This window comes from Harpia harpyja, chromosome 10 (genome assembly GCF_026419915.1).
Source record: "Harpia harpyja isolate bHarHar1 chromosome 10, bHarHar1 primary haplotype, whole genome shotgun sequence".
Classification (NCBI taxonomy): domain Eukaryota; kingdom Metazoa; phylum Chordata; class Aves; order Accipitriformes; family Accipitridae; genus Harpia; species Harpia harpyja.
This window is the reverse complement of record NC_068949.1, coordinates 9,275,516-9,289,802: the sequence shown is the minus strand read 5'-3', so window position 1 is coordinate 9,289,802 and position 14,287 is coordinate 9,275,516. Positions and strand designations below refer to the sequence as shown.

Sequence of the window (14,287 nt, the reverse complement as noted above, 5' to 3'; positions counted from 1 at the left end):
GGAGGCAGCTGTCGAGAGGGAGGGGTGGGGCGGTGGGCGGGGAGTGACGTCGAGTGGGCGGGCCGACGTCGGGTGGGCGGGGCGTTGCCCTGAGCAGGCGTCGCTCCCGTCTCCTCCTGAGCGCCATGGCGGAGCCGCGGCCTACGGGGCCCGTGGGGCCTACGGGGGGCCCGACGGTGGGTCCTGGCGGCACGAGGGGTGCCGGGCGCCCCGCGGGGCCCGGCACCCCCTGTGCCGCGGGGCCTGGCACCCCCCGTGCCGCGGGGCCTGGCACCCAACCCGCTCCCCAGCCGCCCCCAGCCCCTCAGCCCACCCCGGAGCCAGGCCCGACACAGGCCCCGCTGGACGACACCCGCTTCCTCATCGCCAGCACCAACTGGTACTAACGCCGTACCTCCTTCTCCCCGCCGGACCCGAGCCGAGGAGCCGCATCCATCACCCCAGAGAGTGAGAGAGACAGAGAGAGAGAAGCCTTCCCCGTCCCTCCGCCGGGGAGGGTCCTCAATAAAGGAGGCTGATCAGCTGCAAGCCACGACGCACGGGTTTTATTTTGCCACCTCAGAGCTGAGGAGCGGGGCCGGGTGCCTTGAAGAGCTGGTTGAGGCGCTCAGCCTCTCGCCAGCCTGACAGCAGAGCTCCGTGGGTGGTGGAGTAGAAGGTGCGGTGGGTGGCCTCACCGGCGAAGAGGAGCTGCAGAGGCTGCGGCGAGGCGGGAGGTGAGCGCCGGGGGCCTGCTGCCTCCCCCAGCCCAGCAGGGACACCGGGTCCTACTAAACCAGCCTCATCTCCCTGCCTTTTGGCACCCCGTGATGCATGACTCGCTCTGCAGCCACATAGAGACCGAGGAGTGGGCACCTTCCCTTCCTTAGAAACCCACCCCATGCTGTGAGGATGCTGGAGAGTGGTCAGAAGGACCTGTGTCCCCCAAAATTTTATGAAAATGGGGTTCCCCCCCCCGTGTGGAGCTCAGTGGGAAGAGCCAAGGGTGGTTGGTTGGTGACCCCTGAATGGAGCGGGAATGGGGAATGCCACCTCCCTGTGCTCCTCAGGGCCTGGGGTGCCCTGTCCCCACCCCTGTCTGTCTGTCCCCACGCCCAGGGGGATCCTGCTTCCCTCACGGCTGCTGCATCCCCCGGGCCTAAAGAAATTACCCTGGAGTCCTTGGGGTCCTCAGGCAGGGGCTGAGCCAGCACGTCGATGTCGTCCCCTGAGCTGCCAACGGCCACGTAGCTGTAGGAGCCCCGGGTATAGGAAGCACTGTGCCACCGGGACCTAAGCACACTCCTGGGAGCGGGCAGGCGTGGGTTCCCTGCAGGCACGGATTCTGGGTGGCATCCAGAAATCTGGGTGCGCGTTTCCCGGGGGGGGGTTGGGGTGACGAGGGTGGAGAAGGCAGCAGTACCTGTCAGCGTGCGGAGGACGTGTGTCATGGTGCCGAGAACCTCCGCGTCGCTCAGCGTCTCCATGTACTCCGACTCCTTCCCCGCGATGAAGCCGCAGAGGACGTGCCCATGCCTGGGGAGGAAAGACGGGGCCGAGGACTGCCTGCTGCCCTCCTGCTGCTCACCAGGCACTGTGCCCTCCCTGCCCTGGGAGCGCTGCTGCGTCACGAGCCATCAGTGACCCAGAGAAGGTCTTGAAGCTCCAGACAGGACCGAGATGCTCCTTCATATTGCCTGGAAGATGCCCAAGCCCCCCTGGCCGTGATGCCCCTTTGCTGACGTTCCCGTCACGTACTGCTCCGGCGGTTGGAGGACCACGAATCCAACAAGCTTTTTGAACCAGTTGGCCTCCAGGTTGGCACTGGGCTCCTCGAGGGGCGACTCGTCCTCCCACACCACTTCAAGGAGCTGCTGCTGGGGTTCCCAGAAAGGCTTCTCGAACTCCAGGAAGATCTTGTTGTTGGTGCCGAAACCCAGGCGGCGAATGGCCTCTGCTTTCCGCTTGGGCAGGGGAGGCTGGAAGAAGTCCTGGTGGCGTTCCTTGAGGAAACCTGCAGGCAGAAGATTGGGCCATTCTGGTTGCCAGGCTCCTAAACGGGGTCTGAGATACTCTTCCCCTCCCCAAACCCCTTCCCAGCCTCCCCTCTCCCACCAGGGGAAACTGGGAGAGGGGAAGCTGGGAAGGGGTTTGGGCAAGTCCCTGCCCTCCATCCGCCCATCTCCAACCATGCCAACTGGTTGGAAGGGACAGGCAGGGCAAGGAAAGGTGTTGGTGTCCTCACCCAGCGGGACAGTGACGATGACGTGGTCGGCGAGGAAGGTGTCTCCGTCCTCGCACTCCACTTGGACGGGGAAATCCCTGGCCTCGTCCCCTTCCTCGCGGAAGGACCCTTGCCACCGGATAGTCCTCACTGCCTTGTTGAGCAGGACGGTGCCCTCTGGCAGAGCTGAGAGCATGCGATCGGGCAAGCCACTGTAGCCGCTGCGGGAGGAAGTGCCACTGGGGATGAGGTGCCCCCCACAAAACGCTCTTCCACCTTCCCCTCCGGAGCCCCACGCTTACCCCGGGAAGGTGCAGTCCAGGCCAGGCAGGGAGACGTACTCCCCGAAGGGCGCCAGGGCCACCAGGTCCATGCTGTGGGTTCCGCTGATGCAACACTCCAGCTTGAGGCAGGCGGCGAGGGCGGCCAGCTGGAGCCGCTGGGCGTCCTCCTCGCCCCTTCCCAAAGCGGGGAGCCTCCGGGCGATCTCCGTCCGCAGGTACTGTCCCACGCTGGGTGCCGGTGGCTCCTCGGACCCGCAAAAAGCGCGGGCGGAGGCCAGAAGGGTGTTGAAGAGGTCACGGGCTTCGCTTACCACCTGGGGGCTCAGCACCCTCCCTGAGCTGCCGTAGGTGACGCAGGGCAGCGGGGAGTGGCCCCCCACCTCCACCTGCTGGTTCTCCTCCCGGGCAGCCTCCGGGCCCAGCAGGCCGTAGTGGGTGGCCAGGCGGAAGACGGGGTTCCCCGGCGAGGGGCCATGGATCCAGTGTGCCCCCATCTCCACCAGCCCCGATGCTGCGGGGAGGGAGGGCGGGGAAGGGGGTCACCCCAAGGTGTACGTGTGGCAGGACCCCCAACCCCGTGTGCCCCCCCCCCAAAACAACTGGAGCCAGCAGACCCTCCCCTGCGCCCGTCCCCCTGCCCCGTGCCACCCGTGACCGGCTCCGGTTTGGTCCTGCTGCACCCACGGGACCGGATGCCCCCAGACCCGTGTCCGTCCCACTCGGGGGGGTGGGGGCTCAGGCGCAGCAACCCCATCCCTGGTCCTGTCCTGGTACACCCCCTCCCCGCCCGGTGCCGCCGCCCCCCCCCCCCCCCCCCCGCCCGGGCCTGCCCCGTACCGAAGGGGCGGGTGCAGACGCGGCCCCCAGCGCGGGCCGCCGCCTCCAGCAGCCGGAGGGAGCCGTGCCCGCGGAGCCTCTGCGCCGCCCCCAGCCCCGCCAGCCCCGCGCCCACCGCCACCACCCGCCGCCCGCTGCCGCCGCCGCCGCCCTCCATGGCGCCCGCCGCCGCCCCGCCCCTCCCGGCCCCGCCTCCACAGGCCTCGCCCCCACGTGCCTCGGGGCGAAGGGCGGGAGGGGGTTGTCGTTCTCTGCCGGTGGGTCCCGTGGCTTCAGTGAGCGGGACCGAAAACCGGCGGGCTTTGCAGATGGAGGGGCGGGAGGAGGCTGGTTCGGGAGGGGGGGCCCTTCCTGGGGTGGGGGACTCCCCCGGGACCACCTCACCGACCTCCTTCTCTCCCCCGCCCGGTGCCGTGGCCGGCCAGCCCGGCAAGGTCGAGGAGCCGCCGGGTGCCGAGTTCGGTCTGTCGGCGGGCCGGCTTGGCCGCACGCGTCCCGGCGGCACCGGGGAGAGCCGCCGGCCCTGGCAGCGGTCCCGCGGGCGGGCAGTTGCCCTCCAGGGCCTGCCCCAGAGCTCCCACTTGCCGGTCATTTCCGAGCCGTTGTGGGCACGAATAAAGCTCTCCGTCCCTGAGGCTGCCGGGTGGTTCTTTGCCGGCGGTGGTCCCTGCCCCGCTGCTGCCCCTGCCTCCTGCCCACCCCGGCGGTGGTGGGGTGCAGGTACTGGGGTGCTCCCAGCCGGGACCCCTGGGGAAGCACCTGCCGTGTCGCCTTGCCGAGCAGCATGCCCGGCCAGCTGCGGCTGGGGTCACCCCACTGCCGCGGGCAAGCAGCGTTTATCCCTGCTGGCCCTGGGCACAGGCAGGGCCCCAGAAAATTTTTCCGTGTAAGGAAGAGCAGAGGGTGTCAGAGCTGCAGCACAGGCTCCTGAAATCCCCTTTGAGCATTTATTTTGGAGGGATTTTCCCTGCCTCCGGTTTTCCAGCAAGCAGCAGGGTGGGACCGCGCGGGGTAAGGGCTGCGCACCGCCACAGGACCCCAGGTGCGTCGTGGGGCGGTGGCCCTGCGATCTGGTCCCAGGGCATTTGGGGCCGCCGGCTCCCAAGGATGGCGGATGGGCATTCCCAGCGTGTAGGTGCTGAGCCACGCAGCCGTCCCCGGGGACCGCTGGCCGCTCAGCCCTGGGACTGAATGACGCAGGCAAGAGCCTGGCTTGGCCCAGCTGAGCCCTGAACGCTCCCCCAGATGGAGACCCTCTACCTCCCTGGGGAGCTGTCTGGGGAAAGAAGGGTTCCCCACATCCAACCCAAACCCCGCTGGGCTGCGATCTGGGGCCAGGGCCCCTCGTTGCATCGCCTGTCACCGCCGAGAAGGGTTCAGCCTCATCCACCCCCTCCAACCCTGCCTGTGCGGCAATTGGGGGCTGCTCTCAGACCCCCCTGCCTCCCCACGGCCAGACCCAACAAGCCCACCTCCCTCCCATCTCCTCGTGGGGTGGGTGCTCTAATCCCCAACCCACTGGGCAGTCACCATGGGGTCATGGCAGCGTCCCCCTCGCACAGCCCAGGATGCAGCTCCACCATCACCCTGGGACCCTTCTGCATTGGCTTTGTGTGGCAAGGTTTTTGGTGGCGGGGGCGGGAGGTGTTACGGGGGTGGCTTCTGTGAGAAGCTGCTGGAAGCTTCCCCTGTGTCCGACAGAGCCAATGCCAGCCGGCTCTAAGATGGACTCGCTGCCAGCCAAGGCCAAGCGATAGTGGTAGTGCCTCTGTGATAACATATTTAAGAAGGAAAAAAAAGTTGCTGGGACAGACGGAAACGGCAGCCAGAGAGGAGTGAGAACATGTAAGAGAAACAGCCCTGCAGACACCAAGGTCAGTGACTAAGGAGGGGGAGGAGATGCTCCAGGCGCTGGAGCAGAGATTCCCCTGCAGCCAGTGGGGAAGACCATGGTGAAGCAGGTTGTCCCCTGCAGCCCATGGAGGTCCACAGTGGAGCAGATATCCACCTGCAGCCCATGGAGGACCCCACGCTGGAGCAGGTGGGTGCCTGGAGGAGGCTGTGACCCCGTGGGAAGCCTGTGCTGGAGCAGGCTTCTGGCAGGACCTGCAGATCTGTGGAGAGAGGAGCCCACGGAGCAGGTTTTCTGGCAGGACTTGTGACCCTGTGGGGGACCCACGCTGGAGCAGTGTGCTCCTGAAGGACTGCACGCCGTGGAAGGGACCCATGCTGGAGCAGTTCACGAAGAACTGCAGCCCGTGGGAAGGACCCACGCTGGAGAAGTTCGTGGAGGACTGTCTCGCATGGGAGGGACCCCACGCTGGGGCAGGGGAAGAGTGTGAGGAGTTGTCCCCCTGAGAAGGATGAAGCGGCAGAAATAACGTGTGACGAACTGACCGTAAACCCCATTCCCCTTCTCCCTGCGCTGCTGGGGGGGGGGGTAGATAGAGAATCCAGGAGCGAAGTTGTGCCCGGGAAGAAGGGAGGGGTGGAGGAAAGGTGCTTTGAGATTTGGTTTTATTTCTCATTACCCTACTCTGGTTGATTGGTAATAAATTGAGTTAATTTTCCCCAAGCTGAGTCTGTTTTGCCTGTGATGGTAATTGGTGAGTGATCTCTCCTGTCCTTATCTCAACCCACGAGCCCTTTGTTATATTTTCTCTCCCCTGTCCAGCTGAGGAGGGGGAGTGATGGAATGGCTTTGGTGGGCACCTGGCATCCAGCCAGGGTCAACCCACCACACCTTCCCGCAGGGCTGCCCAGCCGGTGGCTCCTGCCTGCCCTGACCCCTCGGTTGTCCCCAGTGCTGCCCTGCTTGCATGGCACCACCGGTCCTTGAGGGGCTATCAAGCAAGGAGGAGGACAGACCCCAACCACTAAGGGATGAGTGGGAAGCACCATCACTACAAGTGTGTCAGGCCAGCAGAAAGGAGGGGACAGTGTGGGATGTCCCACCACCTCCTCGGTCTGTCCTGGCTGAGGGAGGGGGCCAGGCCACCGGCATTACCCTGGGGGCTGCTGCTCTACTGGGACCCCTCCATCAGCTCCAGGATGCTGCTGTAGAGGCGCCCAGGGACATCCAAGCCCCAGACAAAGTCCCAGTGATTCCAGTCAGGGATGTGGCCATAGGTGACGAGGTGGGCGATGCGGGGCAGCAGCAGGCGGACATCCCTCCAGTCAGCTGCCCAGTCCTCCCCCCCGACCACACTGCGGTGGGCATGGGCATCTCCTCCACCCGGTAGGAGGGAGGTGTCTCCTGGAGGGACACAGGAGGCTCTGAGGAACCGCCATCATGGTCAACCCCAGCATGCCAGCCTGTCCCCACACCACCCAGGACAGTCCCCTGGCGTCTCCAGCTGCCAGCACTGCTGCTGCAGCCTCCTACCTGGTGGTATACAGCTGGGTTTTTGCTGCCATAGTCGAAGGCTTTGAATTCTCCTGATTTCATTACCTGGGAGGAGAGGAGAGATCCGCAGCAGGAGGCCAGTGAGCACCGCTGCAGGGGTCCAGCATCTCCCAGCCTCCTCGAGGGACCACATCACGAGAGGGGGCTCGCACGGGACATTGCGGGAGGAGGTGGCATCCCTGCAAAGCCAGACTTTCCACCGTTTTTTACCAGGGTGATGCCTTTGATCCCCAGCTCCACACCTGTCCATAGCTATGGGACGACAAACCAAGGTGTTGCATGCAACTCCTTGGCTGCCCTGGTGCAACACTCATGCCTCTGAAAACCGGCTGATGAGCTGTGTGTGCAGGATGCTGCTGGAGGACTTCACGTTGGCGAGTTTTCCTTCCACAATCTGATCATCCTTACCTGCTCATGACACTTCAGGCTCAGAGTACAGAGACATCAGTGAGCCCAGTTATCATAAGAGTTGCTTCTATGATAGGGGTGAAAGCTCAGATACCTGCACAATAGTTGCATTGATTAAAAAGACCTTTTTTGCCTTCCCTGTTACCTATAATTTGGCTCTGCAAGGAGGCACCAGGGTGGGGATCTCCAGCCTGACCCCATTCCTAGCAGGGCCAATGCCACAGCTGCAGCAGGTTTCTCAGACTGGCAGAGTGTGGCCCCGGTGTCTCTGGGACCCCTTTGGGCAGGGGGAGATGCTGTTGGATCCCCCTTCGCCTCCTTGTCTCTGGCTGAGCAAGCCCAGCTCCTGCAGCCTCGCCATGTACGCCCTGGCTTCCACCCACCATCACCACAGTGTCCTCAGGCTTGCTCTGCTTTGGGGATCCCTGAGGGCCCCAAACTGGTCCCAGCATCCAGGGGTGGCCTCCCCATCCCTTCCCTTGTCCTGCCTGGCACAGCCCAGGGCACACACCCCAGTGTCCCCTGGTCCCCAGCGGGAGCAGGGCAGCTCATCCTGCATCCAGCACCTCTTCTGTATGCCTAATTTCTTGCCTTTACATTCTCATGAGCTGCTAATGTCCAAGATTCCCAACCTCTTACGTCTGCCCTGGACACACCAGCCTCTTAGTGAAGACACCATCCCAGGGGTGAAGCATTTGCTTTTCAGGGAACCTACCTGGGCCCAGTGTATCATGTTTTTGACAGATGTCCCATCCGGATAGTGGGATGTGTACACATCCAGCCGCATCTGCAAGGAAGCATATTCAAGCTATCACTGCTTTCCAATGGATAGGAGCAAGGATGGCAGTTGCCAGATGATGCATTTCCCAAAACAGCCACTGCTGAGTCACGCTGCCTAGAGCGTTGGGTCAGGTTCAGGAATATAATATTCATTAAAAAACAGTTGCTCTGAGACAACTCCAGGAGGAGAATGGTGCTGAAGGATGAGGCACCCCTAGCTCCTGGAGATACCTCATCTGGGCTGAGGGACTGTGCTCAAGACCTTAGTGACCTCCTGTGGTCACCTAGATGCTGCTTCAGCAGACTTCATGCAGGGGCAGCACCCCAGGGGTGCTAGTGGGAGGTACAGCTGGTCTCAGTGACAGGCAGCCCCAACTCAGAGGTGCTGTCAAGTGCCACAGGGCCACTGACATTCACCCAGCAGAGCCTGGGGACTTTTCCTATCTGGGGAGGAGAAGCAGCGAGCGAGGGATCTGGCAGAGGGACACATGTTGCCCCTGCAGCATATGCTTGCCCGTGAGCGCTGGGGGCTAGTGGCTGTAGCAGGCTGGACAGGGCGTTTGGCAGGGAAGGGGCAGGCAGCGGGGTTGGCAGAGCCAGCGGGCGCTGCTGGGTGCTCCCAAGTGGTGCACCCCGGGGGTCCGGCTCCCTCACCTGCACATGGGGCAGTGCACTCACCATGTTGAGGTTCTTCTCACTGCAGCCACCCAACAGAAAGAGGAGGTTGGCACAGGGCTTGTGCAGCAGTGGGTGCTTGCACAGCTGGGGGAGAAACCTCCACAGCTTCCTCATCCGCAGTGAGGCATCTGTTGTGCCCAGCAGAAGCTGCAGAAGCAAAGGGCAAGGTTGGTTTCTTGCTGGTTTCTGTTCCTGCAGCCTAGCTCTTGGACTGCCTCCCCTGACCCGCCACCAGCTGGTGTCACCGTGACCTCTCCCACCAGCTGGTCAATGAGGGGATGTGCGGCACAGGGCGCCCACAGGAGTCAAACCTGCTTCTCCTTTGCCCTCCTGCCTCGCTGAGATGTACACAGCTCACTGCAGGAGGTGATGCTGATTGAATGCACACCAGGGAAATCAATATTCGGGACTCTCCTTTTTGCCCCCACCTCCCCCAAGTGTTGGATTCGTTTTTCACTGTCGTTAAAATCAACACAGTAAAGCTGCTTTTTTCCAGGCAGTCTGTCCAGGAATCCAACAAGTGCCCCCATAGAAAGACCAGTTTCAACAGCTGAAGATCGTACAGATGGAAGGCAGGCATGCACTCAACAAAGTGACCGTGCAGGAGTGCACCAGCACTTGAGTCATGTCTGTGCTTATAAATCAGTGGGAATCGTTTTCTGCTGCATCAGACAGCCCTGGGGACTGCGTCTGGGCACAATCCCTTTTCTAGCACCAGTGTGTTCAGGGGAGGAGAGCATGGAGTAACCCCCTACCTGAAACATCTTGAATTGCCTGTCCAGAAGGAAGGTCATTTTCATGACAGGACTTCTGGCGTGCTTAATTATCACTACTGGAGCCAGGGCAAAAAACATTTGGATTTTCTGAGCCAGTTCTGGCATGGATGAAAACGCGATGAACGCTGAGAAAACAGAAAAACAACCTGAGACTTGGTCAATCTTTCTTCAGGTGCTTAATCCGAGGGTTCACTTGGACCCGCTGTCCGGATCTGTTTAGCTGGCATTATATCTCTAATTAGAAATCTGGGATCTCTTGCCACCTTTCTGCTTAACGTTAGTGCTAGAGATGTCCGAAAGGAGACAATGCCCTTATGCCCATGATTAGAAGTGGCTGATGAAGCACTTCAATGACTACCACTGATGGGAAGTCCTGCCCCGTTCACCAGGTGAAGGGAATAGTACTGTCATCTTCCTTCAACCACTGCTGAAGGGTATCAACATCACAGAGGTTATCTCGAACCCCTGATGGCCCAGCTGGTGAAAAATCCACTATGCATTTCATTGGAGAGCAGAAGGTGTGACCTCCATGCAAAACACCTTTAGTTTTGATGTGGAACGGTCGGTTTTCTAGGTTGAATTACAGTTGCAGCAAGGAGCTTACTGAGGTCACCAGGAGCTTTCATACCACCCTAGGAGCATGCTGGTCCTCCCAGATGTCTTGTATGAAAAGCATGGCTGCTGTGGGACTTCTCACTGCAAGAGACCTCCTACCTAGCTTGCCTACTAGACCCCAAAGATGTGCCTGCTGCCACAAAGATGGGACCTCTCCACTTTCTGCTTACAAACACCAAAATGAGCATTTTCAAGGTGGTCTGGGCAACGTGATGTTCAGCCCCTTCTAACACACCAATCGTGCAGCCTAACTGGGAATGAATGGCAGAAACACCCCATTGTGACTGGTCCAGAGGCTCCGTGCATCCTTGGCATAGACTATCTCAGGAGAGGGTATTTTAAGGACCCAAAGGGGTATCGATGGGCTTTTGGTATAGCTGCCTTGGAGACGGAGGGCACGGAACAGCTGTCTACCCTGCCTGGTCTCTCTCAAGACCCTTCGATTGTGGGGTTGCTGAGGGTTGAAGAACAACAAGTACCAATTGCTACCACGACGGTGCACCGGCGGCAATATCGCACCAACCGAGACTCTCTGATTCCCATCCACAAGTTGATTCGCCAACTGGAGAGCCAAGGAGTGATCAGCAAAACTCGCTCACCTTTTAATAGTCCCATATGGCCCGTGCGAAAGTCTGACTGTCGTGGTTTAACCCCAGCCAGCAACTAAACACCACGCAGCCGCTCACTCACTCCCCCCCACCCAGTGGGATGGGGGAGAAAATCGGGAAAAAAAGCAAAACCCGTGGGTTGAGATAAGAACGGTTTAATAGAACAGAAAAGAAGAAACTAATAATGATAATGATAACACTAATAAAATGACAACAGCAATAATGAAAGGATTGGAATGTACAAATGATGCGCAGTGCAATTGCTCACCCAGCCAGTCCCCGAGCGGCGAATCCCTGCCCCCCCACTTCCCCGTTCCTATACTGGATGGGACGTCACATGGTATGGAATACCCCGTTGGCCAGTTTGGGTCAGGTGCCCTGGCTGTGTCCTGTGCCAACTTCTTGTGCCCCTCCAGCTTTCTCACTGGCTGGGCATGAGAAGCTGAAAAATCCTTGACATTAGTCTAAACACTACTGAGCAACAACTGAAAACATCAGTGTTATCAACATTCTTCGCTCTGAACTCAAAACATAGCACTGTACCAGCTACTAGGAAGACAGTTAACTCTATCCCAGCTGAAACCAGGACACCCTGGGAGTAGCCAATGTAATATATCTGCTTCTGCCCAGTCTTCTGCAGAACAAAGTCGATCATGGCTGGGAGGTCGTACATTGCCATTTCATGAAAGCTGCAACACAGGAGTAGTGCATAGGTTATAAGGGAACACCAGGAGACCAAACTTACCTGTGAATTTTGGCTGCCTTGCTTTGCTCGTATACTGAAGGGCTTAACATCTGTGGCTGATTTTCCAGGGAAAAATTCCTATGAGCTAGGAGAGAGCCCTGTGCTGGGTGAAACTGCACAGGGTCCAAAGGCATCTCTCCTGCCATGACCTCATCCTTTCCTGCAGGGCTTAGTCCTCCCATAACCATGGTTAGTGGTAAAGAAACTGTGCAGAGCCTGGCCAGCTGTGCATTTGGGTTTAATACACAGCAGCTCTGCAGACCCAGAGCTGGCTCTCGTTGGGATTACAGCACCAGCTCTGCTCCTAGAGCTGCTCTTTCCCAGAAGGGAATGGAGCACCAGTTCCAGCCCATGTGCCTTTTAGTATGATATGGTGAAAGGCAGACCTACTTTATTAGAGTTTTTTTACTGGAAGCATGTTTATGACCTTGGGAAATCCAGGACTGCTCTGAAGATCAGCTCTGGAGAGGCAGTAGCAGCTTAAGGAGCCATTCTGTGGACAATGCCTAGGAGAAGGGGAGGTGGCAATGAGGCTTGTGGACACCTTGCTGGGGGGCTTGGCCGGGGAGGTCCTCGCAGAGGCCCCAAGACAGGGCTGATGTCTCCGCAGGATGGGTGTCCCTAGGCAGGCAGCAGTGCCCTGCGCTCTCAGCAGGGCCGGGCAGCTGGCAGGAGTTGTCAGCACCATGTCAGCAGGCAGGTCTGCACAGGTACCTCCATCCTTCCCAGGCATGTCACCAGGAGGTCTGTGGGAGGACGTACCTGGGGATAAGGTGCTCTGACTTGCCTGCTTGGAGGCACCCACCTCTGCCTAGAGGTTAGTGACAGGCAGAGAAGTTTGCCATGCTTTTGTAATCTACTCCAGCCCACCTGAAATCCCAGAATTCAACCTGGTCAGCTGAAAGGTGCTGGTGTCTCTGGGACCAGCTTGTCCCTCGGCTGTTTCCCAGCCAGACGTCATAGCCAGAGTCTGCTAGTATGAAGCCAAGGTTGTTGTTAGCCAGATTTTCCACCCAGTGGCTGCCTTCTCCAAGTAACCCGTGCTGGAGAAACGCGACCGGCTTGGCCCCTGGATGTGAAAGAAACAGCGCATTTCATCGAACTGGAATTTCTCTACTTACCCCAAATTTAGTCCAATAAAGCCTCATTCTTGCACTGCCAGAGCACAGACAATATGCATTTTAATGATGTCTCCTGGTGAAGAAATCCTTGCCATAGTTGTCTCATGGTTGTCACTGGAGAGCAGTGGACGACCGTCCTAAACCTTTCACACCCCAGGTGCTCATCCCCACAAGCTCAGTACTGTGGCCACTGACAACAACCATGTGAAAGCTCAGATGTACAGGCTCACCCCTGAGATCGTTCAAACCCCAAAGTCACAAATTTATGGGGAAAAAATTAAATGAGGAGCTCTCTTAAGATACGCCTCCATCCTCTGAGCCATAAAACCAAGTCTCTGCTTGATACGAAAGGTGGTTGCTGTGCTGCACACACACTTTCCTATGCTGGCTGCTAAAGCCTTGACTGTAAATAGGAGAAGTACCATGGATATGATATTTTTGCTTTGACAACAAATACTTCCCTGGCCTGGTAAGCTTCATCCTTTCACCTGCTTGTTATGTTAAGGGTTTGGGGTTTTTTTGCTGGCATCCTTGTGAAATAGAGCCATACCTCTGTTCCTAGGATTTTCTCTCCCGTGAGGAATTCTGGTCAGGCTGACATAGTAGCCATCACAAGTCAGGACTTCATACTCCTCGCTGGGGTACCCTCTGTAGCAGATCATTTGGCTCTGGGGAAAGAAAAACCCAGGTGGAAAGCTTTCCATAGCTGAGGTGCTCATTTGACTTGAGACTGCATCCCTCATCCACTGGGATGCCTTTGCAAAACCAAAACACTGTGGCAGCTGGGACATTGCTTTGCCCGGGGTGTCTCTGAATCAGCTGATGACTCTTCTGAGACAGGATGCTCTGTCTGAATCCCACACCCGCCCCCGTGAGATGCCCAAGGGAAGAGGCAATGCTCAGCCGTGGGCTTGTGCCTGTGAGCAGGAGGGGAGCCAGTGGCAGCAGGGCCCCCTTGCAGCATGCAGCAGCACATGCATTTGAAATGTTTCCAAAAATGAAGATTGAATCCATAAGGATTTACTGACAGCTGACACTGGCGGCAGGACATATCATGTCACGCCCTGAGCTGATGTGCAGGGCAGATAAGATGGCAGGGCATATTGAACCTGCCGAGAGGAGCTGACTGGAAGGGCAATAGGATAAGCCCTGCAGGATTTGTCACAGGGCTCCTGAGGCTCTGCCTGAGCTTTATTTATGCTGAAAACTCCACAGATTGGGAAGTTTCAGGCTGGTGAAATCCAGCTGGGATCCTGCCTACACATCGCTGTATGCTCGCTTTGTCACACGGTTGGCAGAAGAGATTAATTTCAGGAATTTTATTGCCCACGTCTTGCGTCCATCTAAACCTATCTTCAGAGACTTTCAGGACTCACCTGGGCACGGCCCTGAGCAACTTGCTGCAGCTGAAAGAGAGGGGCCATGCACAACTTTCTACCCTCCAGGAAGATGTCTGATCAAATCCAGGCTGGGATTACCCTCCTCTCTAACCGACCTGCTGATAACTGCACTGAATACTGCTGGGAGGAAGAGGACTCCTTCAGGAAGCAGGGCTTGTTAATGATGGTATGGAGGCAATGTCATAGCGCACCGCTCAACAAAACCAGCACACGTGGTGACCCGTGCCCTGTCCACGTACATACCCTCCATTCCTCTCTCCCCCCAGCTAAATGTCCACAAACTTTCAGACAGAGTGGAAATTCAAAGTTCTCCTGACTTACAACATTCATGAAAGCCTCAGGATTTACAGCCTTTTCCTGTTTGATGGCATCTTCTGAGTTTGCAGGTGCTTGTATCAAAAACAGGATTGCAATAAACAGCCACAT

At 58.6% G+C, this 14,287-nt stretch overlaps 3 protein-coding genes across 4 annotated transcripts; 1 reads left to right on the top strand and 2 right to left on the bottom strand.

The window, feature by feature from the left end:
- Positions 1-52: 52 nt before the first annotated feature.
- On the top strand, positions 53-528 carry MMP24OS (MMP24 opposite strand). Its single transcript, XM_052798690.1, has one exon. It carries the CDS (start codon positions 126-128, stop codon positions 384-386), a length of 261 nt encoding a protein of 86 aa, XP_052654650.1. The 5' UTR covers positions 53-125; the 3' UTR covers positions 387-528.
- Positions 524-3,504, bottom strand: PAOX (polyamine oxidase). 2 transcript variants are annotated; one of them, XM_052798684.1, is made up of 7 exons: positions 3,325-3,504; positions 2,506-2,998; positions 2,225-2,424; positions 1,738-1,993; positions 1,403-1,515; positions 1,152-1,309; positions 524-699 (listed from the first exon to the last, which is right to left on the bottom strand). In XM_052798684.1, the coding sequence occupies exons 1-7, from the start codon at positions 3,479-3,481 to the stop codon at positions 559-561; spliced, it is 1,518 nt and encodes a 505-aa protein (XP_052654644.1). In that variant the 5' UTR covers positions 3,482-3,504; the 3' UTR covers positions 524-558. The 2 variants fall into 2 exon arrangements, with proteins under 2 accessions (XP_052654644.1, XP_052654643.1); XM_052798683.1 differs by having other exon boundaries at positions 1,152-1,515.
- A 2,843-nt stretch (positions 3,505-6,347) lies between these two features.
- Positions 6,348-14,287, bottom strand: LOC128147062 (lipase member M-like). Its single transcript, XM_052799263.1, is given in 11 exon segments — positions 6,348-6,517; positions 6,520-6,580; positions 6,710-6,775; positions 7,854-7,925; positions 8,597-8,743; positions 9,352-9,497; positions 10,223-10,234; positions 11,187-11,284; positions 12,211-12,409; positions 13,012-13,129; positions 14,183-14,287. Coding segments are annotated over 11 exon segments (1,194 nt in total).

Excerpts from the sequence above, each read along its gene's own strand:
- PAOX (XM_052798683.1), bottom strand. The coding sequence starts at position 3,481 with ATGGAGGGCGGCGGCGGCGGCAGCGGGCGGCGGGTGGTGGCGGTGGGC. Across the intron at positions 2,425-2,505 it reads CTGGACTGCACCTTCCCGGG|CGGCTACAGTGGCTTGCCCG; the intron begins GTAAGCGTGGGG and ends TTCCTCCCGCAG. Across the intron at positions 1,516-1,737 it reads GTCCTCCAACCGCCGGAGCA|GCATGGGCACGTCCTCTGCG; the intron begins GTACGTGACGGG and ends TTTCCTCCCCAG.
- MMP24OS (XM_052798690.1), top strand. The coding sequence starts at position 126 with ATGGCGGAGCCGCGGCCTACGGGGCCCGTGGGGCCTACGGGGGGCCCG.